The sequence below is a fragment of the Suncus etruscus genome, chromosome 3 (assembly GCF_024139225.1).
Source record: "Suncus etruscus isolate mSunEtr1 chromosome 3, mSunEtr1.pri.cur, whole genome shotgun sequence".
Classification (NCBI taxonomy): domain Eukaryota; kingdom Metazoa; phylum Chordata; class Mammalia; order Eulipotyphla; family Soricidae; genus Suncus; species Suncus etruscus.
Genome location: NC_064850.1, coordinates 32,286,165 through 32,313,916, shown reverse-complemented (window position 1 = coordinate 32,313,916; position 27,752 = coordinate 32,286,165). Strand labels below are relative to the sequence as shown.

The 27,752-nt window shown below is 35.6% G+C and overlaps 1 protein-coding gene across 1 annotated transcript in view; it reads left to right on the top strand.

The window, feature by feature from the left end:
* The window catches only part of GALC (galactosylceramidase), a 46,164-nt gene that overhangs the window by 9,802 nt on the left and 8,610 nt on the right, over positions 1–27,752 (top strand). The window contains exons 5-15 of the mRNA XM_049770567.1: positions 129–268; positions 2,676–2,714; positions 7,616–7,746; positions 9,120–9,275; positions 14,199–14,323; positions 17,116–17,243; positions 18,017–18,106; positions 18,974–19,060; positions 21,465–21,618; positions 23,610–23,790; positions 27,224–27,387. Of these exons, the coding sequence (XP_049626524.1) occupies positions 129–268; positions 2,676–2,714; positions 7,616–7,746; positions 9,120–9,275; positions 14,199–14,323; positions 17,116–17,243; positions 18,017–18,106; positions 18,974–19,060; positions 21,465–21,618; positions 23,610–23,790; positions 27,224–27,387 (1,395 nt within the window). The remainder of the gene's footprint in view (positions 1–128; positions 269–2,675; positions 2,715–7,615; positions 7,747–9,119; positions 9,276–14,198; positions 14,324–17,115; positions 17,244–18,016; positions 18,107–18,973; positions 19,061–21,464; positions 21,619–23,609; positions 23,791–27,223; positions 27,388–27,752) is intronic.

Genomic DNA, 27,752 nt, shown 5'->3' with positions numbered 1-27,752 from the left:
TCAAGACTAGAAGAGATTTTGAGAAATGCCTCATTTCCTTTCCTCTTATATGTATATATGTGTTCTGTTTTGTCTTCTGTAGTACAGCATTGTTAAACCCATTCTACCTTTCCTCTTCCTCTCTGCAGGGCTGCCATGGTCATTCCCTGGATGGCTGGGAAAAGGTTTCAATTGGCCTTATGTCAATCTTCACCTGACTGCCTACTATGTCATGTCCTGGATCATGGGTGCCAAGACCTATCACAATTTGGATATTAATTATGTTGGGGTTAGTCATACATGCAAAATATGGTTAATTTTTGGCTATTTATTTGTAACTTCTAAACGTTCAATTTTAATAGCTCTTTGTGGGTTAATTTTTGTGTCATTTTGTGTCATGAAATATTGGTAGTGGCATAAATGAACTACATGTAACTTTTTATTTTTCCTCTTTATTTTTCCGACTTTTTTCACTTTTGAAAACTGAATTTAGCTGTCTACCTTCTCTGACCACCTATGAACTATTTTTTTAAAATATTGTTGCATTACCTTTGATATTTTATCAGCTCAAATTCTCCTCTTTCTAAATGTCCCCTTCTCTAGTTCTAATAACAAATATCATTTAGTTCTATGAGTGTTCTATTGTTCTAAATTATGAGTTGACAGATACTTTTTCTGAGGTCCCAGAAATGAGACATGTTAGGTTTTTTTGGCTTAAAAAGCCACATTAGGGGCTGGAGAGGTGGCGCTACAGGTAAGGCATCTGCCTTGCAAGCACTAGCCTAGGACAGACCGTGGACAGACTGTGGTTCTATCCCCCATCATCCCATATGGTCCCCCCAAGCCAGGGATGATTTCTGAGCGTAGAGCCAGGAGTAACCCCAGAGTGCTGTCGGGTGTGAACGTCCCCAAAAGAACAACATTAAGACATGTATATAAATTTATTATATGTCAGTTTTGCCACATAAATTTATGGAACCACATAAAACCATAAGTAACATATTCAGCTTTCAGGCTGCTGATAGGCCAGTTTTGTCAGACTGTTGGAACCTTCCTATCTTTGTCTTTTTGTTTTTATTTTTTGGACCACACCCAGCAATGTTCAGCAGTTACTTCTGGTTCTGCACTCAGGAATAATACCTGGCAATGCTTGGGGGATCATGTAAGATGCTGGTTTATTGCACAAATATCAGGGATATATAAGGAGAAATGTTGCCTGTCACAGTTTTTTATGGTATGAAAGAAATGATCATCTTTGTTTTTTTTTTTTGCAAAGTAAAACATAACTCTCTTGTTAACAGCAGCTTTATCAGTATACAATGTTTGAGTTTAAAAACAATTCACAGGCCTCTAGATGGTTTGCAGACCTTATGGATAGATATATATCAAATAAGAGTCCAGAGGATGAAAAGAGGGTAAATTTTAACATCTCAATGTAGTATTTGTTGACTGAACGGATGATCCATTTCTAGAAATATTTGAGAGACTTTAAAATATTAACAAATGCTTTAAGACTTTGAAAAGTCATATTTCTTTAGAATTCATTTTTAGGGGTCTCAAACTCATGGCCCAGGGGCCATTTCTGGCCTCCGTACAACATTTTTTGGCCCTGCTCTAGAGGAATCCTTTTTTGTTTTGTTTTGTTTTAGTTGTTTGGGTCACACCCCCCAATGTTCAAGGCTTACTACTGACTGTGCACTCAAGGATCACCTCGACTTTGCCTCCCCAGGTAAATTGAGTTTGAAACCCCTTACTTAGGGCATACTCTTGCCTCTGTGTTCAGGGATCACTTTTGATGGGGTTCCAGGGATCAAAACTGGGCCATCTACATTAAGGCCAGTGCCCTACCCACTGTATTATCACTCTGCCTCCCTAAAAATAATACTTTATTTTTATTTTTTATTTTTTGGGCCACAGATGGTTGCACTCGGTTAATCCTAGATCTGTGCTCAGAAATTGCTCCTGGAAGGTTTGGAGAACTATATAGGATTCTAAGGATTGAACCTGGGTCCGTCGTGGTTGGCAGCTTGAAAGACAAATGCCCTATTGCTATGCTAGCACTCCAGCCCCTAAAAGTCATATATTAAGTCAAAGCATTATGTGGTTTTATAGACACTCTGTAATAGGACATTTTCGAAAAACATTGGCTTTTCAGATGATATGAGATAATGAGAAAAGTGGAATCTAATGATAATATTAATAGTGTCTGACACAAACTTTCCATTCAGACTTTTAGATTTTCTTGTAGTTAAGGTAACACATTTAAAATAGTGTTAATGTTTATAATCTTGATGTACAATTACTGATCATAGTGCAGCTCTTCTTTCCATAATCCTACCCCATCCACACACAACCATCCTTGCTTGATCATCTAAGTTTTATAATTATGCCCAAGGGTTTGCATTTTTCTTTATAGTTTATACCTTTGTTTTATTACTCTCCATACTACAGATGCATGAAATTATCTGGTATTTGTCCTTTTCTTTTACCTTATTTCAGTTAACATAATATTCCCTAGTTCAATGTAAATCTCAGCAGACTATAAGATTTAATCTTTTCTTATAGTTGAACCTAGTATTCATTTTTGTGTATGTACTACAATTTTTTTTTGTTCATCTGTTGTTATATATTTGTGTTGCTTCCTTATCCTGGTTATTGTACTAAGTTCTATTTTGTAATTATTTTTTGTTTTTCAGATTTGGAATGAGAGGGCATTTAATGCCGATTATATCAAGGTTTGTACTACTTAAAATCATAATTTTCTGTTTTTAGTAAACAACTTATGTATGTAATAGCAGGTAGCACTATTATCTTTCATAGCATTCTTATTTGTTTTGATAAGCTAATGATAATATAAATCTTAAGCAAAATCTCAAAAATGTTTATGGTTATCATATTAATATGATATTATCATATCATATTTATGATATTATATCATATTATTTATTTTGTTTTGGTTTTTGGGCCACATTGGAGGTACTCAGGGGCTACTCCTGGCTTTGTGCTAAGGAGTTTTTTTGTTGGTGCTTGGGGACTATCTGGTGATACTGGGGAATATAAAAATATTGGCCAGGTATAAGGCAATGCCTTGTGCTATTTTCCTTATCTCTATAGTATTCATAACTAAGTATAAGCCTGAGTTGTCCTCTAGCTATTTCATCAAATTTTGTATTTTAAAATTATTTTGGGTATTATGATGATCATTATAAAATGAAGTATAATTTTAAGCTTTTATAAATGTATTTTGTGGTATTTTATATTAAAATTTTGAATATATAATCACATTTTGTTTTCTTTAAATGCCTATTGAGTGTTTTAAATGTTTCTATTTGTGATTAGAAGATTTCAACTAATATTTTAAAAATGTTAATTTTGAGTCACTTTTCCTAAATATTTAATTAATACCTCTTTTAGAAGGTGCCTACTTTTACTTAAAATTTTAGGAAAGAGAACTTTGTGAATACTAATCCCCTTCTGTCTTTGGAAACCAGATACAAAATATTTAATTTTTTCCCAAGGACAAACTTTACTTCAACTTCTTTTTGGCTTGTTTATTACCCTGTGTCTTCCTTAAAAAATAGGGTTTTTTTTTTCCTTAAAAATTTTTTTTTCCTATTAAGATGAATGTCTTATGGTTTTGAACAGGATACATAGACTAAATTTTCTTATTCAATCAATAAGTATTTTTACTTAATACCTAGTTTGTCAAGCATTGCACATATACTTGGAATAAAAGATGCTTTTCAACTCTTAAAGTTTTTATGTTTGGAACCTATAGAGACCAATATGGTCAACTAAAAAATTCAGAATTTCTCTAGTGGAATAATTTGGCTGTAGCATTGTCAGGAGCAGAGAGATGAATTAGAGAAGTTAAGTATTAGAGAAGTTAAGTATTAGAGAAGTTAGGTAGGCACCTCAAGATGGACAGGAAACACCTCAGATTGCTACAGGTAGGACTAAACAGTGCAAGGGATGAAAACTAAAAATAAAAGGATTTGGGAATAGAGAAAGTAGTGAAAGAGATCAGGTAGGGGGAAAGGGATGGGGACACTGAACCATTATGAAGCCAAAATAGTCACCAGAGTAGTAGTACATTTTGGATAAGTCAGGTCAAAATTAGCCAGGAATGGTCATAGATTTGAGACCATCTATTGCAGATAGTGGAAGGTCAACTCTAGGCTGCAGGTTTTGGTGAGTGTATTGTGGTTGAGAGGAGCTTTGTGGGATCTGGGATAGGAACATTAGTATAAGATTGAAACAAAAATGTTGTTGGCTACAGCAAGGTAGAGACCTTGTCACTGGGTGAATCATGATCCTGGCCTTGCCACCAGAGACCATGGCCATGCCCCTATGATGGGATATGTGACCACACATTTTTTTCTAGCCAATGAACCCCAGCACAGCATGTAAAAAAACATCACACTGCAAAGGTGACAATGGGGAAACAATGTAGAACTCCAGAATGTTTAGAGAATGATAATGGTAGCTCTGAAGATCTGAAAAGTACCAGCCATCTATATAGCCTCTCTGATAAGGACTTAGACAAGAAATGTAAAGGATATTCAAAGAACTCAAAGAAAGCATGGAAGAAACCAAACGAATCATAAAACAAGGTTCAAGAAGACATGAAAATAGACATTAGAAAACTTCAGACTGAAATAACAGAACTGAAAAACTTTGTAGGTAAAATGAAAAACTCACTGCAAGGCCTTACCAGCAGAGTAACAATTGCTGAGGACAGAATCTGTGAGCTGGAAGATGTGCTGCATAATATCTCCATACAACAGAAGAGTCTGGAAAAAATCCTTAAATGATCAGAGATGGAAAAAAGTCCTCAAAGAAAGCAGATAACAGGGGCTGGGGAGACAGCATGGAGGTAGGGTGTTTGCCTTGCATGCAGAAGGACGGTGGTTTGAATCCCAGTATTCCATGTGGTCCCCTGAGCCTGCCAGGAGCAATTTCTGAGCATAGAGCCAGGAGTAACCCCTGAGCGCTGCTGGGTATGACCCAAAAACCAAAAACCTAAAAAAAAATAGCAGACAATAATAAAACTCTAGGATAAATTCAATAGAAGTAACACAAGAATTATTGGAGTCCCAGATCCATGTATAAACCCCCAAGAAGAATCAACAGTCAAAGACATCATTGCTAACAAACTCCCATAGCTAAAGAATGCAGGCAACCACATCCTGATGCCTGAAGAGTATCAGCTAAAAGAGGTCCAAAGAAAACCCCAGGGCTATTACCTATTCCAATACCTATTATCTATAACCTATTTACAGTGGTTGGCAACCTGTGGCTCGCGAGCCACATGTGGCTCTTCACACTTTTAATTTGGCTCTTCTGTGTGCCGGGCGGCCACTCTAGGAGTCAGGACTCTGCTCCTAGCCTCTGTCAGTGCACGCTCTGTGTGGCTCTTGGGCCCGGAGAGATAGCACAGCGGTGTTTGCCTTGCAAGCAGCCGATCCAGGACCAAAGGTGGTTGGTTCGAATCCCGGTGTCCCATATGGTCCCCCGTGCCTGCCAGGAGCTATTTCTGAGCAGACAGCCAGGAGTAACCCCTGAGCACCGCCGGGTGTGACTCAAAAACCAAAATAAATAAATAAATAAATAAATTTCAATCGTGGTTTTGGCGAGATTTGGCTCAGTTGAATAAAAAGGTTGCCGACCACTAACTATTACAATGGTTAAAGCCACAGATATGGATAATAAAGCATCAAGATCTAAAAGGTAAATTACATACAAAGAAGCATCATTAAGGTTTACAGAAAATTTATCACAAGCAACCCTCAAAGCCTGAAGGCAGTGGTGGGATATAGTGAGAAAACTTAATGAAATACAGGCTTCAACAAGAATACATCATCCAGCCAGACTTTCATTCAGGCTTGAAGAAAGGATACACAGCTTTGGGATAAATAGCTCAGAAAATTTACAGATTCAAAACCAACTGTAAAAGAAGAACTGGGGGCCGGTGAGGTGGCACTAGAGGTAAGGTGTCTGCCTTGCAAGCGCTAGCCAAGGAAAGGACCACGGTTCGATCCCCCGGCGTCCCATATGGTCCCCGCAAGCCAAGGGCAATTTCTGAGCTCATAGCCAGGAGTAACCCCTGAGCATCTAACGGGTGTGGCCCGAAAAACCAAAAAAAAAAAAAAAAAAAAAGAAGAACTGAAGGGTCTACTTTAAGGTAAGGCATACCCAACAAATACAAACCAAATTCCTACAAAAAGATGACAATTTCATGACAATCATCTCTCTCAATATCAATAGACTGAACGCATCAGTTAAGAGACACAAAGTGGCAACATGGATCAAAAAACTGAATCCAATGTTTTTCTGCCTGCAAGAAACACATATGAATAGTCAAAGCACTATTCACTAACACTCAAAGTCAAAGGTTGGAGGACAATCATTCAAGTAAACAATAAAGGGTTTTCTTAAAACCTATGGGTGGCCTTACTAATATTAGATAACACAGATTTTAGGCTTAAAAGAATGAAACAGATGGATATATATTGTTTGTTTGTTTGTTTGTTTTTCAGCCGCACCCAGCAACGCTCAGGGATTACTCCTGGCTATGTGCTCAGAAATTGCTCCTGGCTGAGGGACCATATGGGATGGGATGCTGGGGGATCAAACTGCATTCTGTCTTAGGCTAGCACACGTATCTTCCTAGTCTGAAAAACTGCTTTCTTAAAATTCATTCATCATCAGTGTTTTAAGCAGTTTAAACCAATTTACATCTTTTGGTTTGTTTGGTTTGGAGCAACACCTGACAGTGCTTAGGGTTTATTCCTGAAATTGTACACAGGGATTTCCTCCTGGTAGTACTCAGTGAACTATACGCAGTATCAGAAATTCAACAGGGATTGGTTACATGTACAGAAAGCACCTTAACCTTTGGACAATCTTAGAGGTAGAAATAATTTTTTCTTAGTTTTTAGTTTATTTGCAATAAAATAACTCAGGCTGAGTGTTTTATATGCATTGTTATAGCAAGAGTCTATTGCAATTATGTTCTGTTTTTAAAATGTGCACCAGGAAGGATTGAGTAATGGCAGATGAATGTAAATGTTCATGTTTGATAAGCTTATTAATATATACGATTCAATATAGTAAGATAGCCCTGGAAAATACTAGTCTCAGATCGCTGAGTGGTGGATGGAAAAGGATGTGTAAACTTTTTCAGAAAAAGTCTCCTTAATTACATAAATAGCTTTCTAGCTAAATTTTTTTCCATATCAAATACAACCTTAAACTTTTTTGAATTGAATCATTATGAAATAGAGTTAAAAAATTGCTGATGGGTGAGTTTGAGTAATACATAATGGTTCCAACACTCATCTCTTCACCAGTGTTCATTTCCCAAGACTACCATCTAACACAATCTTTGAAAATAATTTTGTTCAGAGAACATTGCTGTGCATACTGACTTTGGGATGAAAAATTATTTATAAAAACGTATGTAGGTGCACCTATTTGAATCTGCTATATAAAAAAGTAAAAGTCAGACAGGTGATCTCAATATAGTTGTGATAGTGTAAATTTGACTCAATGCCTTTCTAAGGATAAAGAATTTTAGGATGATAAAAAAAACTAACTTATAATCATTCTTAAGTTCTCATTATCTCCTTGAAAGGTATTAAGAAAAATGCTGGACTATCAAGGTCTCCACCATGTGAAAATCATAGCAAGCGATAATCTATGGGAACCTATTTCTTTTGCTATGCTGTTTGACCAGAAGCTCCACCAGGCAATTGAAGTTATAGGGTAAGGATTGTTTTACTAATAATTTCTGGTTGCTTGCTCTGAATATGAACTGTGTCCTTGTTAAAATCCCAACTAAAGCATTAAACTGTCATTCCATACCTTTTAATTAGAAGTGTATCTCTATTACAATGAAATGTAGTAGGAGCTGTAATAAAATTGTGGTAATATTTGGAATAATAAAATAAGCTTTGTTTTTATTAAGTGCTAGAGTAGTATTTAAGAGTAGCAATTATAAAGGCAGTATGATGAAGAGAGTTCCTAACTCAGACTTCCTGTGCATGAGTGCTAAAGTGTTTTGTAAGATCATTGGCCATGATTTCTGATTTCTGTTGTGTTTCTAGGGCAGTGTTACTCTTATCCTTTTCTTTCTGGGCTTGACCATTTGTGTTTGTGTGTGTGTGTGTGTGTGTGTATTATCATAAAGAAATAGTTAAAAAATAAAATGTAATACTATGTGTGGCATTTCAATATAATTATTCTCCTGTTCTACTCATAATTTTTTATGCATGTAAAAGATTTGAAAATGTAAAAGAATAAATAGAAAATAATGAATATCTATGCTCTTATCATTAGTGCTTTTTTAAATTTTGATCTCTCTACATTTTTATCTATCCCTGCAGACATTATATTAATTTTTCTATATAAATATTTCCATGTAGTCCTAAAGATAACATTCTTTTTTATATCTATCATAAGTAATATCACCATTATACCTAAAAATGGAATTGTTTCTTAATCATCTATTTCAGTTTTTTGCAATTGAATCAGGATCCAGTTTAAATTCAGACATTGTGATTAACTGATATTTAAGTCTCATCTAGCCTTTTGGCTAGTATGTAAATTTGACAATTATGTAAACTTTTGACTATTATGTAAACTTAAAACATTTATCACTTTATAGTTTTCAGAACAGATGAACATTTATTATCCATTGATCATTTTTCTTCCTATTTTATGTGTTATAAATTAATATTATTTTAAGGGCATCCTGGGATACAGAGGATGTATGTATCCCATACATGTATGGGATACAGAGGATTCAGTGCATTTGGCTATCTGGAAGTTGTTCATTGTTTTAAAATATGAAAACCAGGGGCAGGAACTATTGGCCAGTGGTTAGGGCATTTGCCTTGGATGCTGCTGATCATGGTTCCATCCCCAGCATCTCATATAATCCCATTAGCATTTCGAGGAAAGTAGTTTCTGAGTGTTGTGTGAGGAGTAACCTAGAGCATCATTGAATGTACCCCTCTCCCCACCCCCGAAAATACAGAAATTTTGGAGAAGACATTTAATGTTGTTCTATGAGTAGGAATATATTAAGTGCCACCTTCTGACTTTTCCTTTTTTTCTTTCATCCTTTCTTATTTTAGAGCTCATTACCCTGGTACCTCCTCAGTATTAAATGCACAATTGACTGAGAAGAAGCTTTGGTCTTCTGAAGATTACAGCACAGTAAATAATGATGTGGGAGCTGGTTGCTGGGCTCGTATACTGAATCAGAATTATGTCAATGGCTACATGACTTCGTGAGTAATTACAAACCTCTATGGGTTTTTATTCAGAAAAATTTAACTTGCTAAATAGAAAATGATATACTGGTATTAAATATTGTCTATCTTAGTTTCAATACTTTGCCTTATTAACCTGTATATTTTTCATTATTTGAATGTTGTTGGTATTGAATAAAGTCAGCTTCTGAGATTTAGTGATTTATCATAAATTTATAAATTTATGGCTGACAAGTTATATAAATAACTATGAAGCAAATCACAGATTGCATGTCATTTTACCTCAAAATATTTCAACATTTGCTCTAAAACAAGGATATTCTTTCATATGATCACAATATTATTTTGATGCCTAAGATAATTTTATAAAGTATTTTCTATACCCTAATTTTGATACATTTCCTAGTTGCATCCAAAAATTTCAATTTTAAAGCTTTTATATTTATTTATTTATTTATTTATTAATTTATTTATTTATAAAATAAGGATAGTTTAGCTAGTAATTTCCATTTCATTTCTCTGGATATGTTTTAACTTCTCAACTAAAGTGTTAAACTGTCATTTTGTATCTTTTTCTCAGAAGTGTCTGTATCTCTATTATGGTGAAATGTAGTGGGAACTTTAATAAAATTATAGTAATTCCCTTTTGCCCTTAATTTTTTCTGAGAATCTTAGTGTCATTTTTTAAAATTTTATTGTGACCAAAGTGAATTACGATCTTTCACAGTAATATTTAAGATACATAGTGACAATGAATTAGGGCCATTCCCACCACTACTGTTGTCTTCCCTCTATCCCTGTTCCCAGCATGTATCCTACATCTCCCTCATTTGCTCCCTGGACTGCTAGTGTAACTGGTCTCCGCTGTGTTTAGCTTGTTGTAGAATGGGTATTGATTCTGTTGTCATTGACTTTGGGTTTGGTGTTTGAGTCTGATCATTTTTTATTTCCATTCAATCTTCATATGACTGTTTGGTCCTGGTAACCGTCCATTTTCACCTCTCCCTCAATTCATGAGGCAGAACAAGATGATTCAAGTTATATGGTTCTGTTGGGAAAAAAAGAAAAAAAATTCAAACTGGGAGGGTTCCATCTCAAGGTTATAAATAATCAATTTAAAAGAAAAAAGGGAAAAAAGAAAAACAAAGCAACTACAAAAAAAAGCACCCAGCTACTAAAAACGACCATCATTATATAATAACTACAAGAATGAAAGAAAATACAAAAATAAATAAAATAAAATGAAGATAAAAAGAAAGTAAAAATAGAAAAGAGAAGAAAAAGAAAAAATAAATAAGAGGAAGAAAAAGAAAAAAATGAAGGAAGGAGGGCTGGTATGGCAAGGTTTTGTGCTTCTTTTCTTTTTGCATAGGTACAGTAAGTATTGGGGAAACTAGAAAGGGAATTCCCTTGGCCTAAGAGATACAGGGCTTCTCTGCCTTTGAAGAATAGTATTATGGCTGGGGCCGGAGAGATAGCATGGAGGTAGGGTGTTTGTCTTGCATGCAGAAGGTCGGTGGTTCAAATCCCGGCATCCCATATGGTCCCCATGACTGCTGGGGCAATTTCTTGAGCACAGAGCCAGGAGTAACCCATGAGCACTGCCAGGTGTGATCCAAAAACCAGAAAGAAAAATAAAAAGAATACTATTATGGGAAGAACTGCAGGCTCCCTACACACTCATTTTCATACCCTAAGATCTTTTTATGGTGCCAGTAAACTTTCTGCTCAGTTGTGGATGATAACATCATGCATCTGTAGCTAGAGATCTTGGTATTTGTGCAGGTCATAGGATGAAGGCTAGGATAAAGTCTTTCTTTACAGTTCTAGAAGTTTTATTCCATCGCTGTTGTAATCAGTCGTCTGTAATTAATGGTCTTGGTTTTTGCTCAGATCCTAGGACAAAGCCTAGGATGGAGTCTTTCATTATGGTTCCAAAAGTTCTGCTCAGTCATAGTTGTCAAAGTCAGACCTCTGAAATTAGAGATCTTGGTTTTTGTACAAATCCTAGGCTGAAGCCTAGGCCAGGCTCTTTTTTATTGGTCTCATGATAAGTTCTACCCAGTCATGTTTGTAAAAGTCATAGTATCATAATCTATGGCTTAGGACCACATTTGAGCACCCAGCAGTGCTTAGTCTTATCATGGCATCTCTCAGGGGACTACATGAGGTGATGGGGAGCAAACCCAGGCCAGCTGCAGGGAAGTCAAGTGCCTTATCTGCTGGACTATCTCTTTGGTTACATATGAAGCTTTGTAAAATTATAAGAACCAGATAGCAGTGGGGTTGAGACAGCTCAGGACCTTGTATGTCTAGAAACCTGTCTTATTCCTCAGCCATATAACCATCCAGACAAGTTATCTTATGTGTTTTCCTCTTCTCCATATACATGATTGATTCTTCATAGTATCATTTAACTTGTAATGATTTGCTTATGATACAAAACTTCTTAAGAGAGAGACAATAGTTTTTATTTCACGGTGGCATTTCTTTTTTTTTTTTTTTTTTGGTTTTTGGGCCACACCTGTTTGATGCTCAGGGGTTACTCCTGGCTATGCGCTCAGAAGTTGCTCCTGGCTTGAGGGGGGCATATGGGACGCCGAGGGATCGAACCGCGGTCCGTCCTACACTAGCGCTTGCAAGGCAGACACCTTACCTCTAGTGCCACCTTCCCGGCCCCACAGTGGCATTTTTTAATGCTTTGAGAAGTTTTAATTGTAGTGGTTCAAACTAACTTTCTCAAACAGTACCAAATAGGCAAACACAAGCCAATATAAAATGTTGTGATGGCGAGATTAAGTGTTCATTTTCTTATAGATGTTATTTTTTCTTTGGCTCTTGAAAACAGGTTGTTTCTCACAGGGTGTTTGGTTTCAAGAATTTTATTTTTGTATTAAGAGAAATGCATTCCACAAGAGACACAAACTATAGCAAGCTAAATGCAAAATGGATCAGTTACACTAGCAGTCCAGAGAGCTAAGGGTGGAGGTATGGGCTGCATGCTGGGAACTATAGTGGAAGAGGGTCAACACTGGTGGTGGGAATGGACTTAATTCACTGTCACTATACACCTGAAATACAACTGTGAAAGACTTGTAATTCACAATGGTCTCAATAAAAAATTAAAAACAAAAGAAGAAATGGATTCCATTGGCAGAGAATTTAAGTTCAAGGAAGGAAGTAGAATCACCAATAATATTGTCATTCATAAGTCCTTAAAATTTTTGGTGTATGTTTTGTGTATGTTTGATGTATGTTGGTGTATATTTTTATAATTAATTGAGATTTTATTAATGCAAATTTGAAACTAAATTGTTTAATGAGAGTAAAATAATTTTCGCTTTAGAAGGCCTTATGAACTTTTTATTATAATCAAATATAGTTTTACTTCACCATTTGAAATTCTAATGTGCATTCTTTACATAAAGCAGAATTTTCCAAACTTACCTTTAGCGCAGCTTCTGAGCCATTTGCTATAGTAATTTTTGGAATTAGAATCTCCAGAGGAGGTGATTGGTACTCTGTTAATCCTGCTAATGTCACAGGGGTTCTGATTTCACCAATCTCTTTCTTTGTTTTTGAGCCACACTGGAGGTGCTCAGAAGTTACTCCTGTAGGCTCAGGGGTACCATCTGGGACATCTGGGATCAAACTGGGTCTACACATGTAAGGCAAACACATTATCCTCAGTTTTTGCTTTGGCCCCGTCTCTATGGCCTCACCCACACAATTTTGAGAAACACTGTTGTAGATAAATTCATTATACTTTTAATATTCTCCTCTTAGAAACAGATGCCATTTATCTTTCAAGTAAAAACCTTGTATGTATGAAAATATATAGTAGCCAATATTTGCAAACATCTGTGATGATTCTAGTATTGTATACTTTTTAGAAATGAAATGGATGTCTAGATAAAAGACAGGTAAAATTTAAAGTCTTTTATATAGCATGCATTTTCCAATTCATTGGTAAATTATGAGAATTTAAAAAATTTGGTCCCATATAAAGCACTTGGAAATCAGAACTATATTTCCATTGTTTTGCTAACACAGTTATAAATATTTCATTTTATAAGAATGTCAGTCTTCTAAACTGGTGAGGATTTGGTAAGAAGAATAAAACTCTATGCTTAGATTCTGGTTTATTTAACAAGCTGTGAGCGCCCAGCAGTACTCTGGTCCCGAGTGTACCTTTTGTCCTTGATTTTTCCTGAGAACTAGAGTGCCATAATCTATGGCTCAGGACCATATCTGAAAGAATGGGGCAAAATTCAGACCAACAAGCATCCAGTTAGTGTTTGTATATGAAAGAGTAGTACTATAACCCAGACCATGTCCTGTCCTTTTTTATATGCATCAGATATGTATTAGAACATTTAATCCTCACAAAGGTTACAGGAGCTAGGTGCAATTTTTAGCCTCATTTTACAGAGGAGGAAACCGAGGTCCAGAGAGGTAAAGTGGTAGAACCATAGTTTGAACCCAAACAATATGACTCTCACTTTGCAACAGCTCAGAGTTAAGTTCATAATATTATATCTTGCAACCTAGGATGTTAAGGAGACACTCAAAAGGAAATCAGGTATGGAAAAAGACTTTACTTGTATTTGACTCAACAGGTAACTGGCAGGGCATAATTCATCTTTTTAGCTGTATTTCATTTAGGAAAAAATATACTTCATTGGTATTTGTATTTTTATGATAATATTCAGCATTTAGAATATTTAACATATACCCAACAGTGGATTTTTCAAAACATCGATGAACTTAGGTAATTTACAGATTCTTGATTTGGGTGATCATTTTTTGCTCACTTATATATATATATGTGTGTATAAATGTAAATGAGGACATTTTACTATAGGTTTTTATATAGTTGTTGATTTTTTTGTCACAAGCTATTCTTATGCTTCTCTTTCATCAAAAAATTTTGTTTTTTAGCACAATCGCTTGGAATTTGGTGGCTAGTTACTATGAAGACTTGCCATATGGGCAGTGTGGATTGATGACTGCTCAAGAGCCATGGAGTGGACATTATACAGTACCCGCTCCTATCTGGGTAACAGGTATGGTTTAGATTCTATATGTCACTCTCTAAATTTCTAAGTGCATAAAACAGGTACTTAAGCAGGTTATACACATGCATATGTCTATTTGTATGTACATGCACCCATATCCAAAAATAATTTCTTTTTCTTTTGGCCATACCCGGTGGTGCTGAGGGGATTACTCCTGGTTCTGCACTCAGAAATTATTCCTGGCAGGTTTGGGGACCATATGAAGTGCCGGGGATTAAACCGTGGTCATATATGAGCTAGTCACACCGCATTGTGCTATTGCTCCAGTCCTCAAAATTTAAAATATGCAGTCTCCATTTTTTTTTGCTTTTTTTAAAATAACATCTTTATTTAAACACCAGGACTCATATATATGAAAAGGGCTAGATGCTATATTATTAGACATTTGCCTAATTAGATAGACAGATTCCTTCTTTTATAAATTGAATTCTTCTAGGTAGTTGAGAGGTAGAACTTTCTCATGAGCCCTCAAGGAATTGCTTAGTCTCATCCCTCCAAAATCTACATGCTAAATAATATATCAAGGAAAATTTATACTTAAGATCTTGGAGAGACATGTCCTAGACTACTTCGAAAGCCTATAATTTATGAAGGAATTATGAAGGAACCAGGCAAGTAGACCAACTAATTAAAAGGAAAAGTCAACATATTGCAGATTTATTTGGAGTTTGAGAGAGATTGTAAATGGAGCCTGAGTGTGTTGACCATGGTATAGGCAAGGAGAAACCAATTAAATTCTTAATAGACATAACATAATTTAGACATTTATTCAGTTACCAACCATTTAGAGTTTCTGAATAGTTTAATGACAATGGATAGGCCTCTACACCTAATAGAAGATGCCTCCGTTTACACTGAAATATAAAATTAATTTTGGGGCATCATATATTTTTAGTTCCACAAGGAAAGTTCAGATAATTTATGAAAACAATGGGTGATATGGTACTACTTTTTCATGAAGGATTGTAAGCATACCAAAAAGGAAGATGATTTAAACAATAAAAATATTATTATTGAGTAACATGGAGTTCTATAATATTTTGTGAAAATTAAACATTAATTACTTTGTTTTAACTGCATAATAACAATTGTGCAATAAGTAATTTTTTTTGGTTTGGTTTGTTTTTGTGGCACACCCATTGACGTTCAGGAGTTACTCCTGGCTATGCACTCAGAAATCGATCTTGGCTTGGGGGAACCATATGGGACGCAGGGGGATCAAACCGCAGTCTGTCCTAGGCTGCGCTTGCAAGGCAGACAGACTCCTTACCTCTAGCACCAGTGCTAAGGTCTCAATAAGTAATGTTTTTAAAAGTGGGATGTTGGCAGAAAAAATATAAATCTGAAGTGAATCATTTTTATTTTTAATCTTTTTAAACTTTATTTATTTATTTATTTATTTATTTATTTATTTATTTATTTATTTATTTATTTATTTATTTATTTATTTATTTATTGGTTTTTGGGCCACACTCAGCAGTGCTCAGTGGTTACTCCTGGCTCTGCGCTCAGAAATCACCTTTGGCAGGCTTGGGGACCATATGATATCCTGGGAATTGAACCCCCTCTCAGGTTGGCCACATGCAAGGCAAAAGCCTTACTGCTATGCTATCTCTCTGGCCCCTATTTTTAATCTTTTTTGGTGATTTTTTTTTCTAATTGGTGCAATGTTCTCAGAAATTTATAGCTTTGATAGTACATATACATGTATATGTATTTGTACATGTATGTATATACCAGCACATAATTAATTCTCTAAGCTCCTTAATTTTTTCTCAAAACATAGAAACTTAATTAGTACTTATATATCTTTAAATATTGAAAGTGTTGTTCCTACATTATGTAGATTGCTGTTTCCTAAAGTGAAAATTAATACTGAAATGGAGGGATGTGTGTGATAATAGCCTTGGGGGCAATTGGGGGTAACTTTCTGTTTCTTCACTTTGGAAAGGTATATTTCCAGGTGAATGCTGATTGATTTTTTTTCTAAAAAAGGAAGAAGTACACCAAATAAATTTGGGAACCTTTAAAAGTTCTTTTTTTGTTTGTTTGTTTGGAGTGGAGAGATAGAGTGGGGACAGAGAATTTAGTATATTTTGAAGCTAGCTTTGAAGAAATATAGCATAAATTTGCTTGTTTAAAATTATAAAAATTATTCTGAATTGCACTATTCATGTTTTTATTGTGTTTTATTATAGCTGTGTGCAGTTGGCAAATATTTTCCTTCAAAATAAAAAGTTCTCTTTTTAAAATTTTTTTCAAGATTTATATTTTTGGCCACACCCAGTGACACTCAGGGGTTACTCCTGGCTATGCACTCAGAAATCACTCCTGGCTTGGAGGATCATATGGGAAGCCGGGGGAGGCTAGCGCTTGCAAGGCAGGTGCCTTACTGCTTGTGCCACTGCTCCAGTTCCCAAAATAAAAATTTCTTATTAGTATCAATCACACTTGTTAATTTGTATATTATTTGTATATTAATTTGTAGACTTACTGTATTTGCCAGCGTATAAGATGACCCTTCAACCCATGAAAAACTTCCTAAAAGTCTTAAAAGTAAGTTACTTCTTAAAAGTAAGAGGGGTGCAGATCATTCGTCCCTGAAGCTGAAACAAGTTTCAGCATGCTATATACCAGCATATAATATGACTCTCGACTTTTAAGAAGTTTTTCATGGATTGAAGGGTCGTCTTATATGCCAGCAAATATGGGTACTTTTTGTTAAAGAAGCCCTAGTATTACTTTTTTCTTATTGGATCTTTTTTTCTTCTTTTCTATAGCTCATACCACTCAGTTTACACAACCAGGTTGGCATTACCTGAAGACAGTTGGCCACTTAGAAAAAGGAGGAAGCTATGTAGCTCTGACTGATGGGTTAGGTAACCTCACCATCATTGTTGAAACTATGGTAATTATTTGTTGCTTTTAATTGGATTAACTCAATTTGTTAGTATTAGAAAATAAGCATAAAGTACAACTGAATACTTAAAATATAATGTCTTTTCTTTTCTTTTTTTTTTTTTTTTTTTTTTGGTTTTTGGGTCACACCCGGCAGTGCTCAGGGGTTACTCCTGGCTGTCTGCTCAGAAATAGCTCCCGGCAGGCACGAGGGACCATATGGGACACCGGGATTTGAACCAACCACCTTTGGTCCTGGATCGGCTGTTTGCAGGCAAACGCCGCTGTGCTATCTCTCCGGGCCCAAAAATATAATGTCTTTTCATTGGAAATATGTGGGACTTTTATTTGATACTTTTGACTTAGAAAACAGTTATAACATAATTTTTTTTTGGATCATTCATGGCAGTGCTTGAAGGATCTTATGGGATATCAGGATTTGAATTTGGGTCAACTGTATGGATGAAAAGCAACCAACCCACTGTAATATTGCTCCAAGCCCTATAATATAATTTAATTTCTATGTACCAGAAGGTGATTCTGAGAATTAGCTTGTAATCTAAAATTTTATCTGGTATAAATACAATAGATATTTATTTTGACTAGGTACAATATGCAATCAATAAATGTTATGTTATACAAAAGTTTTTAATTGGAACTACATATTTTAATATTTATTAAATTAAGTTAAATTTAATTTAATCTTAGATGTTAAATATTTAGTTTTTCTCAACATGGTTATATATCATTTAAGTAACCTAAGTAATTTTTCTTTCACCTCAGAGCCATAAACATTCACGGTGTATTCGGCCATTGCTTCCTTACTTCAATGTGTCAAAGCAATATGCTACCTTCACTCTTAAGGGTTCTTTTGTAAGTAATTACATAGGACTTATACTTCTGTTTGATACTGAGAATTGGTATATATTTTATTAGGGTCTAGAAGTGCTTAAGTGAAAATTTTTATTAAGAACAATTAAGTTTGCATTTTATTAAAGAGCAGAATGCTCTGGTACCTTTTGTCTCTGGGCTGGTTTTTCTCAAACCTAATCAGAAGCTAGTAGAAGATAACATTCTCTCTGTAGCCTTGACACTTTGAATCACTTTTAGGAAAGTGACTAATGTTGACTAAAGAATCAGTCACTTATTTTAGGAAAATTTTAAAGACTAAATTTTGTATTTATTTTTCTAATAACGTTTATATAAAGTAAGGCATAGAGATGCGGACTCTCAATATTTCTACCATGATTATACTGGAATACAGGGAATGCAGTGTCCTTTCGAACAATATTGCATAGAATTAGTTTTTGTTTAATTAAATTTTTTTGTGAAATGAGATAATATTAATTGAACTAAAACTTAGAAAGATGTAAGGGAGGTATAGAAAATAATGCATTTAAGAGAAAATACAGCTTAAACAGTAAGTCAAAAATTATTTTTTAATACCAGAAAATTCTTCGTAAGCTCCTTCCCCAGGAACAACAAGCATTTTTGAAATGCTCATTTTCTGACTAAGACTTTTCTGACATTCACTCCTAAATTTTTAGAATTTATGGAAAGTAAAATTTTTGCTTAAAAATATCTTTCAAATGTTGCTATTTTAAATTTGAAGATAATATTTTTTTTGTAAATGGAAATAGAGAGGGGGCATTGCCATTGATGTTTTTGAGTTGGTCCTGATTTTGGAAATCCTCAGAGGCTGTGATGAATCACTATGCTTTTCTTATGCTTTCTCCTCAGAGTGAAATACCAGAGCTACAGGTGTGGTATACCAGACTTGGACAGCCAACTTCGAAATATCTTTTTAGTCAACTGGATTCTCTCTGGGTAGTTTTAAAATAAATTTCTGAATCTTGAGCATTGCAATTGTCATAGGAAACAAACAGGCATTTGATTAATGAATTAAGAATTTAAAATGTTATGATCAATTTTATTTATGGCCAATTATAGGATAATAGAGATGTTTGTTGAAGCCTTTTTTGGAGGTGTGGTAGTGGTATGGCATTATGGCAGCCATTATAGAAATATGTGTGTTCATAGAGTGTGTTTTATTCTTGATATTTAGTTTGTCTTGGTCATAGTATTACTATGCACAAGTCAGAAATTTGTGATCAAGTATAGAGATTCTATTCTCCACACATTTTGTGTGTGTGTGTGTGTGTGTTTATGTCACACCCAACAGCGCTCAGGGGTTACTCCTAACTCTACAATCAGAAACCACTCCGGGCAGGCTTGGGGGACCCTATGGGATGCCAGAATTGAACCACTGTCCTTCTGCATGCAAGGCAAATGCCCTACCTTCATGCTATCTCTCCAGCCCCTATTCTCCACATATTTCTATTACACATTTCTTACTCTTTGTTGCACAACTGCTGCTGCTTGTTTTCAGTCCTTCATTATCTTATCCAGGGCTCTGGACACTGCTTTTTAATTTTTCAGCCTCCAAACTGACACCTGCTGGCCACCTAACTATTACACTGCTACCACAAAGATGTATCTACAATGCCGAGCTGAGTGTATCAGCCTTCCTTACCAAACTGCCTTAAGTTAACATCCCTTAGAGTAGAATGTTGATCTTCAAGATTGAACTTGAGGTAAAAGACTGTACACCCTTTTAGATGTGTTGTCATTTAAAATCACCTAATACTAGTTGACTTCCTGTGTGACTTTGTAGGGGACTTTTTTATTTAGTTTTTTTTTTTGGGGGGGGGCACACCCAGTGACGCTCAGGGGTTACTCCTGGCTATGTGCTCAAAAATCGCTCCTGGCTTGGGGGACTTTATGGGACGCCATGGGGATTGAACTGGAGTCCATCCTAGGTTAGCGCATACAAGGCAAATGCCACCGCTCCGGCCCCAGCTTTTTTATTTCTAGTATGTTTTATTTTCCTTTTCTTTGTTATCCTTCATATTCAACTTGTATCAGAGTTTCCCATGAAGCTCTCCCCAGAGTCTTAACTCTTAGCCATTTAGGCTTGACTGCAGCTTATCTAGACAGCACTTTTCCCACTATACTGTCCACCTTGAAGACAGGGTGAGGGGATGGCCATGCCTTCCTAGCTTAGCTTTTCATCCCAGAAATCTTAGCAATGGTGGTTTCTCAGAAAAGATCTCAGAGAATTAATAAGTCCAACAAAGTATACTGTTTCACCTAAATGAACACAACTCTGCTATCTTTTTTAGTTATTAATAATGTTCTATGAATCACCTTGTCATTATCAATGACTGAACACTTTGTATTCTTTTAAAAAGTCTCTGGATGCATATTGTTATAGATAGGATGATAATATTGACTTTCCCATGGAAATTAATATCATTTGGAATTATATCTATGTATATCTAGTATTTCATGGTCCTCAGTAGAGTGTACTATTAGAGAAAATATATTGAGAATCATCTTAATTAAAAGGAAAAAGTTTGATCAAGACTCATAAAATAGGCATATATTTAATATCTTCATCAAGTATGGAAAGAATTCCAGAATATATAGAAATCTATTTTTGGCATAGAATACGGTGTCAAAGGGAGTGTTTCTTTTTTCTTTTGGGACCACAGGGATTACTCCTGACTTTGTGCTCAGGAATAACTCCTGGTGGACTTGGGGGACCATATGGGATGCTGATGATCAAACCCCGGTCAGCCATGTGCAAGGCAACTGCCCTACTCACTGTTCTATCGTTCTGGCCCCAAAGGGAGTGTTTCTTATAGGATGCACATGAAAATGAGCATTTTATCTTATTTAATCATCACAATACTTATTTGAGGTGCATATACCCCTTCTCATTTTATAATTGAGATATGGCTTAAAGAGACTTGCTCAGATCATGAATGATATGTAGATCTGAATTTATCACTGAACATATAGGAGTTTCTTTTTGTGCTATTTTCGCAAAGAGTGTGTGTATATGTGAGATTAAAACTGAAATTATATGGATTTAAGTTCCCAAAATAAATTAGTTGATTTCTTTAAGTGTGGAATATACATAAGTTATAAAGAATGAATCATAAGGGAAAAATGGACCTATAGACATAGATCTGGCAATTCTTTGTTAGTTTTCTTCTTCTAGAAAGTGAAATAACTTTAGAAAAAGATAATGGGGGGCTGGATATTAGATATCCTACACAAGAGGTTAGGGAAGTCTAACAAGTGGCCTGGTTCTTGTGGAGAATTGTGCACAATTGAGATGATCCAAAGGGTGAGGCCATGAGCACACCATTGTCCTCTGTTTCAGCTCCTGGACAGCAGTGGTGCAAATTTCACTTTGGAACTGAAAGAGGATGAGCTGTTCACACTCACCACTCTCACCACCGGGAATAAAGGCAGCTACCCTCTTCCTCCAAAATCAGAGCCTTTTCCACAGGTTTACGCAGATGACTTCAATGTGGGTGAGTTTTTTTTTTCCCACCAAAGTGTAACTTGGTTTTCGTTTGAAAATTTTTTTAATTAGCAATACTACATAACAGACTTTTATGATCAAACTAGTCTTGTTATGAGTGAGTGAAAAAGTATGTTTATTTTGCTCTGAATTTCTACATGGGAAATGAGATTTTAGGTTCTAAGGGCCTGTATGGTATCAGAGCCAGAGAAAGCATAGAGGTTTTTTGCCAAATGAAAGTTACAATAACTCAAACGTACTTTTTGTTGGAGATTCAGGTTTGTAACCATAGCTCCTGAAACCATTACTAAGGTGCATTGTTAATGATCCTTCATCAGTGGACTGAATGCTAAAGACCTGCTATCTTCATGTAGCCAAGCTCATTTACTCTCAATATGTGAGCAGGAGTTTTATATTTGAATTCTCCTGGTTTACTTGGAAGTTCTGCCCTAAACCTGCTAGAGAGCCTATTGAATATGGGTGATTCAGAAAATATGGCAATTGTGATTATAGTCCTAAATTACTTAGAAAGTGACACAATTTTTCCTTGTATGTGTTCTTTTGTAGTATGTGGGACATCACAGATTGGCTTAAGTGGACTATTCTATGGCTATAGGAGAGAAGTCAGGAGAGAGACTGCCTTTGGTTGAGAGACACTGGCACTGGCCTGTTACTGTTAGGCTGCCTGTTTTATAGCAGAGCCTCCTGACATTATTCCACTTGTTCCCTAGTCATTTCAAGGTATTTTAGCTATTTTTTTCTGAAGGTCATCTCCTAACAGTGAGGATATGGACTTTGGAATTGTCCTGGAATATTCTCAGTTATTTGGATAACACAGAAAACAGTGACCCCCAAGGTCTTTGATTTTCTTTCATTTACTGAAAATTACTCTTTGATAATTGCATAATTTTTGCCAACCATGGGTGTCTTACTAGTTGTGATTGGCTTATCCCTTAGCAAAGTTATTTCTTGATGCTTAGCAAGGGTCTGCGTGGGAAATGGGCCTAGTTACTGAGATCCAAGAACGTCTGCAACCGCCAAAGCAGTCGACTCTGTGAAGGAATATAATTCTAAACCTTAAAAGCTAATGTGTGATGTTTTATTGACTATTAAATATATTAAAAACTAAAGTTAAAAATAATATGCCAGGCTTCATTACTACTCCAAAGGGTTCTTGATATCTTGAATAACATAATTTATTTGAAAGCATTTGGAAAAGCATGAAATGTTTTATAGCTTGAAATATTATGATGAAAATTTCCTCTATATGCATAATCATTGAAAGTCTAATAAAGATAAAAGTAGATTAATATAGAGCTTTATTCTGAAACTTGTTGTTTCATATTAGTATTAGAAGAATAATTTTAATATGTGAAGTTTTATGCTTGATATTGTAAGCCTTTTTAGAATCGGCAATGATAACTATGATCAGTGATTTAAAGCCTGATGTGATAGAAATTTTAAAATACCTCATCACTTAGTATTGGCTACACACACACACACACACACACACACACACACACACACACACACACACACGGATGTATATATTCTTTGATTTACTTATCTTGTTTTCTTGCTCACTCAGAAAACATTACTCACTCAGTTAAATATCTTGTCCTAGAGAACAGAGGGACCTAGAATTTGAATACATACCTACTGTCAATTGTCAATTTGTTTTGTCTTAAAAGTCCACAGGTTTCAGGCACATTTTTCTCTTCAACATGCATTTCTTTCTTTCCCTTCACATCTTCCTAATTAAATTTCTACCTTCCTGCACTAAAAAAATATTTGGCAATGGTTAACTATTTAAAATGGCATATAACTGATTATATTGACATTTGAAATGATCAACAATCCCTATTTATGAGACCTGAGCTTTGACTGGATATATAATTCATTCATGTAAATGTTTGAAAGGGGTTTCAAAATATAACTTATGATTACATTTTAGATTTTTTAAGAACTTGATGATGAACAACATTGATTGTTTTTTAATAGATTACCCAGATTTTAGTGAGGCACCAAATTTTGCTGACCAAACGGGTGTATTTGAATACTTCGTGAACACTGAAGACTATGGAGAACATCGTTTTACACTTCGCCAAGTTCTTAATCAAAGGCCTATTACTTGGGCAGCCGATGCTTCCAACACTATAAGTATCATAGGAGATTATTCTTGGTATGTAAAATTCATGGTTTTAATGTTGATCTGCTGAAATGAACTTCTGATGTTGTCATACAGTGTTTTTTTTTAATTTTGATTTAATTTTTTAAATGTCATCACTGTAATTAATGGTTGGGTTTCAAGCATATGATGTTTCAACACTGATCCCTTCACCAGCATTCAATTTCCTCCACCATTTTTAATCCCCTCCCCACAGCTTGCTTCTCATTCACAAGTTTGCTTCTAGGAGAGGTACTTTTCTTTTTAAAGTAAGTTTTGACTCTGTAGCTTATAGTACTTTGCTGAGAGGGTTTCCTTCATGACACTTTCAGTATCTTTCATGATCTTTCAGTATCACCTCCTGATTGAAGGCTTCCTTCCCCCATAGCCATTACCTCTCTCCCTTTCCTAGCTCCCAATACCTCAAGATCTGAATGCCAGTTCTCATGTTCTTTATTTCCATTGTCTTTGGATATTTATTCCACCATTATGTTTCTTTCTCTCTCTCAGATATATGAGAGGCCATTTTATGTCAGTCTCTCTTTCTCTGACTAGCTTCATTCATCATGTTACTCTCCAGGTCCCATATTTTTGCAGCCTTTTTAAGGGAGTAGTTTGCTTGAGGAATTGGTCTTCTAACCATTGTTGAAGTTGTGTTTGTTGTCACTATTCAAATGTGTTTCTTGCAGACAGCAGAATATTGAGTTCAGTTTCCTAATCCATCCTGTCACTCTATCTCTTAGTTGGTGCATTTATCCCATTGATATTGAGAGAGATTTTTATTGTTATGGACCATTGTTGTGTCATATTTAAGCGGGAGTTTGGTATGCTTATAGAAGTCATTTTTTCTTAGAATGGACCCTTTAATTATTATAAAGATGGTTTGCATATACAAGGTTCCTGATTTGTTTATGTGTAAAGGTGTGTATTATTTTTTTTCAAATCTGAATGAAAGTCAGGCTGGGTAAAGTATTCTTGGTGAGATCTTTATTTCACTTGTTTCACTATATCCCCCCACTGTCTTTGGGCTAAGCGGGGTTCATTCAGTAAATCTGCTATACAATCTTGAGAATGTCCCATTGTGCATAATTTCCTTTCTCAGTCTTGCAGCTCTCAGTATCTTAAGTCTAACTATGACTTTGGTCATTCTGATTGGGATGTGCCCTGGTGTATTTTTATTTGAATATCTTTTAACTGGTGCCCTTTAGACTTCCTGGAAGTTGTCACACATGCACTGCATCTCTAATAAGTTTTCAACAATGATGCCTTTTGACTATTGCTACTTCATCAGGGTTGCCTTCCTGGCCTCTGAGACCCTGGTGATATTTATTTCTTTCCTCTTGAATTCATCCCCAAATTCTCTGCTCTACTGTTTATTTTGAGTTTTGTTTTGTCTGGATGTTTTCTTACCTTTGAGCTCATTAATTTTGTCCTCCACTAGTTAGTCAACTGCATAGACCTTCCAGCGAGTTTTTCATTTCAACTACCAAATCCTTTAGTTCCATCATTTCTACTTTTAGTTTTCACATTTCTTTCCTTATAGTCTCTTGTGTTTTATTGGCTCCATTGTTTCTTTGAGTTCCTTAAGCATTCACAACATAGCTAAAGTCTTTATAAAAGAGATTATATTACTGGTGGGATTTTCAGGGCTATCATCTTTCAATAAGCATGGTGAGGTTCTGTGTTGACTTTGTTGTTGTGGCTTTTGCAGTCTGGAGGTATATTGTTTTGTGAGTTGGTAACTAGAGTTAGGATGTCTTTATATGCTCATGGTGAGATACAATGAGTGTGTGTGTCCTGGCCTGGGGAGAAAATGGTGATCATGGGTACCAAACAGGACCCCAAAATTGTGGTGCCTCATATTCTTTTGATGGACTGGGTAGAGTCAGTTGGGGCTATTTAGTAATTGTCTTCTCCTCTGTCACCTTTGTAGGATTAGAGGTGGAATCCTGACCTGGGGTGCAAAATAGCAATTTTGAGTACCAAACAGATATGAAATATATACTTTTCAATGCTTCCCCTTGTTTGAGAAATTAGTAAAAGGTTTAATAATCGAATATCTTGGTGACCTCAAATTCAGTCATTTGCTGCCTGTTTCTTGACCTTATTTATACATATAAATTTTAATCAGAGAAAACATTTTATTTTAATATGAAAATATAATTTAATTATTTAAATTATTATTATTATTATACTTTAATAGTTCAAAACCAGTTCAGTCATTTGTGTTTCAAGATGTTTTTCTAGAGTGCCAATTTTGTCGGTCTCATATTGCCACCTGCTGGACATAATGTAGAATTACACTCTGTAGGAAGTTTCTCAAGTAGATGAAAATTGTAAAATACAAAGTAAGTCAACTAGTTGTCTAGTGAATTCAGTTCATCTCTACACATTTGTTCAGGAAACATATTGTATTTATTCTTTCTCTTTAAGTCACTTACGAGATTGTAATATGATGACTATGTATTTTCAGATTCTTTTTTATTCATTTTGCTGGTAGAATTTTGCTATGATGCATAAAATACCATCAGTCCAGGTTTAGTGAGAATGGTTATTGAAATGCTGCATTAAAGCCTTTATTCCTTCTGTAATTGCCTTGCTTCAGGTCTAGGCCCCAGATCTGGTACAAATCTGGTACAGACCTGGTACAAAAAAACCCTTTATTTTTGAAGTCTTTGAAGCATTTATAACTTGATATAGCGTGTTCACTGCTGAGACCTCATGATTCAGTTGTTTCTCTCATTCATATTACCTGGGTTTTTTGTTCATGTCAGTGGTGTTTGTGAGTTTTTCCCCATTTGTTTACAACCTTCAGTTGTAAGTTAGATTACTGTGTCTGTGTTCAAGGGTTGAGATACATTTAGGTTTTGTTTTTTTTTTTTTTTAAGGCCACTCCCATGTTGTGCCAGGGGCAACTTCTGACTGTCTTCAGAACCTCAGAGGCCTGATGATTCATTGCTGACCTGGAGGTTCTCTGTGCCACCCAAAATTTTTTTTTGTTTTGTTTTCTTTTTGTTTTTGGGTTACACCCAGCAGCACTCAGGGGTTCCTCCTGGCTCTACGCTCAGAAATCGCTCCTGGCAGGCTTGGGGGGATTCAAACCACTGTCCTTCTGCATACAAAGCAAACACCCTACCTCCATGCTATGTCTCTGCCCCCCCCCAAATATTTTCTTTTAGCATAGTCTTAGAGTGATTATTTTGCTCTAGAGATGAATGGGACAGTCTTCAGAGACTTAAAAGTAGTAAATATTTTCCAGTGTTTCCTTAAAAGAGGCAATGAAATGACTCAGACATAAAGCCAACATTGTAGAAGATTCCTTCCTCCATGTAAGCTACATGTTCACCTTATGTAAAAGTTAAAAGCATGTAGCTGTGAAAATAACACTTATGTTGTTATGCACTGGGAATTGTGTGACCATGTACTAATCAACAGTTTAATTCTGCAGGTCCAATCTGACTATCCGATGTGATGTATACATAGAGACCCCTGAGACGGGAGGTGTATTTATTGCAGGAAGAGTAACTAAAGGTGGAATTTGGGTTAGAAGTGCCCGAGGAATTTTCTTTTGGATTTTTGCAAATGGCAACTACAAAGTTACATCTGACCTGTGTAAGTAACTGGTTCAAGAGTATTGTTTCTCCAAGTTGGGTGCACAATGAAATCACCTGAACAGACTTAAAACTAGTAGAAGCCAGAAGCCTAGGTACCACCCTCACAGATGATTTTGATGTCATGTCATTGTCATGATTGTGATCTGGCCCTTCACCAGGGTATTAGGCATAGTAGAAAGACATTAGGAATTTTAAAAGCTGTGAATCAGAAAAGGAGGAAAGTATGAGAACCTCTATTCTCTAGCACATGCCATGGTGAGTTTCTGCTTGCAACTTGGGGAAAAACGTTGCTTCCAGGTACGTGGGTGTGTAATTAAGAAGAGGTTCAACATACACAAGATATGAGAAACAATTAAAAAGGAA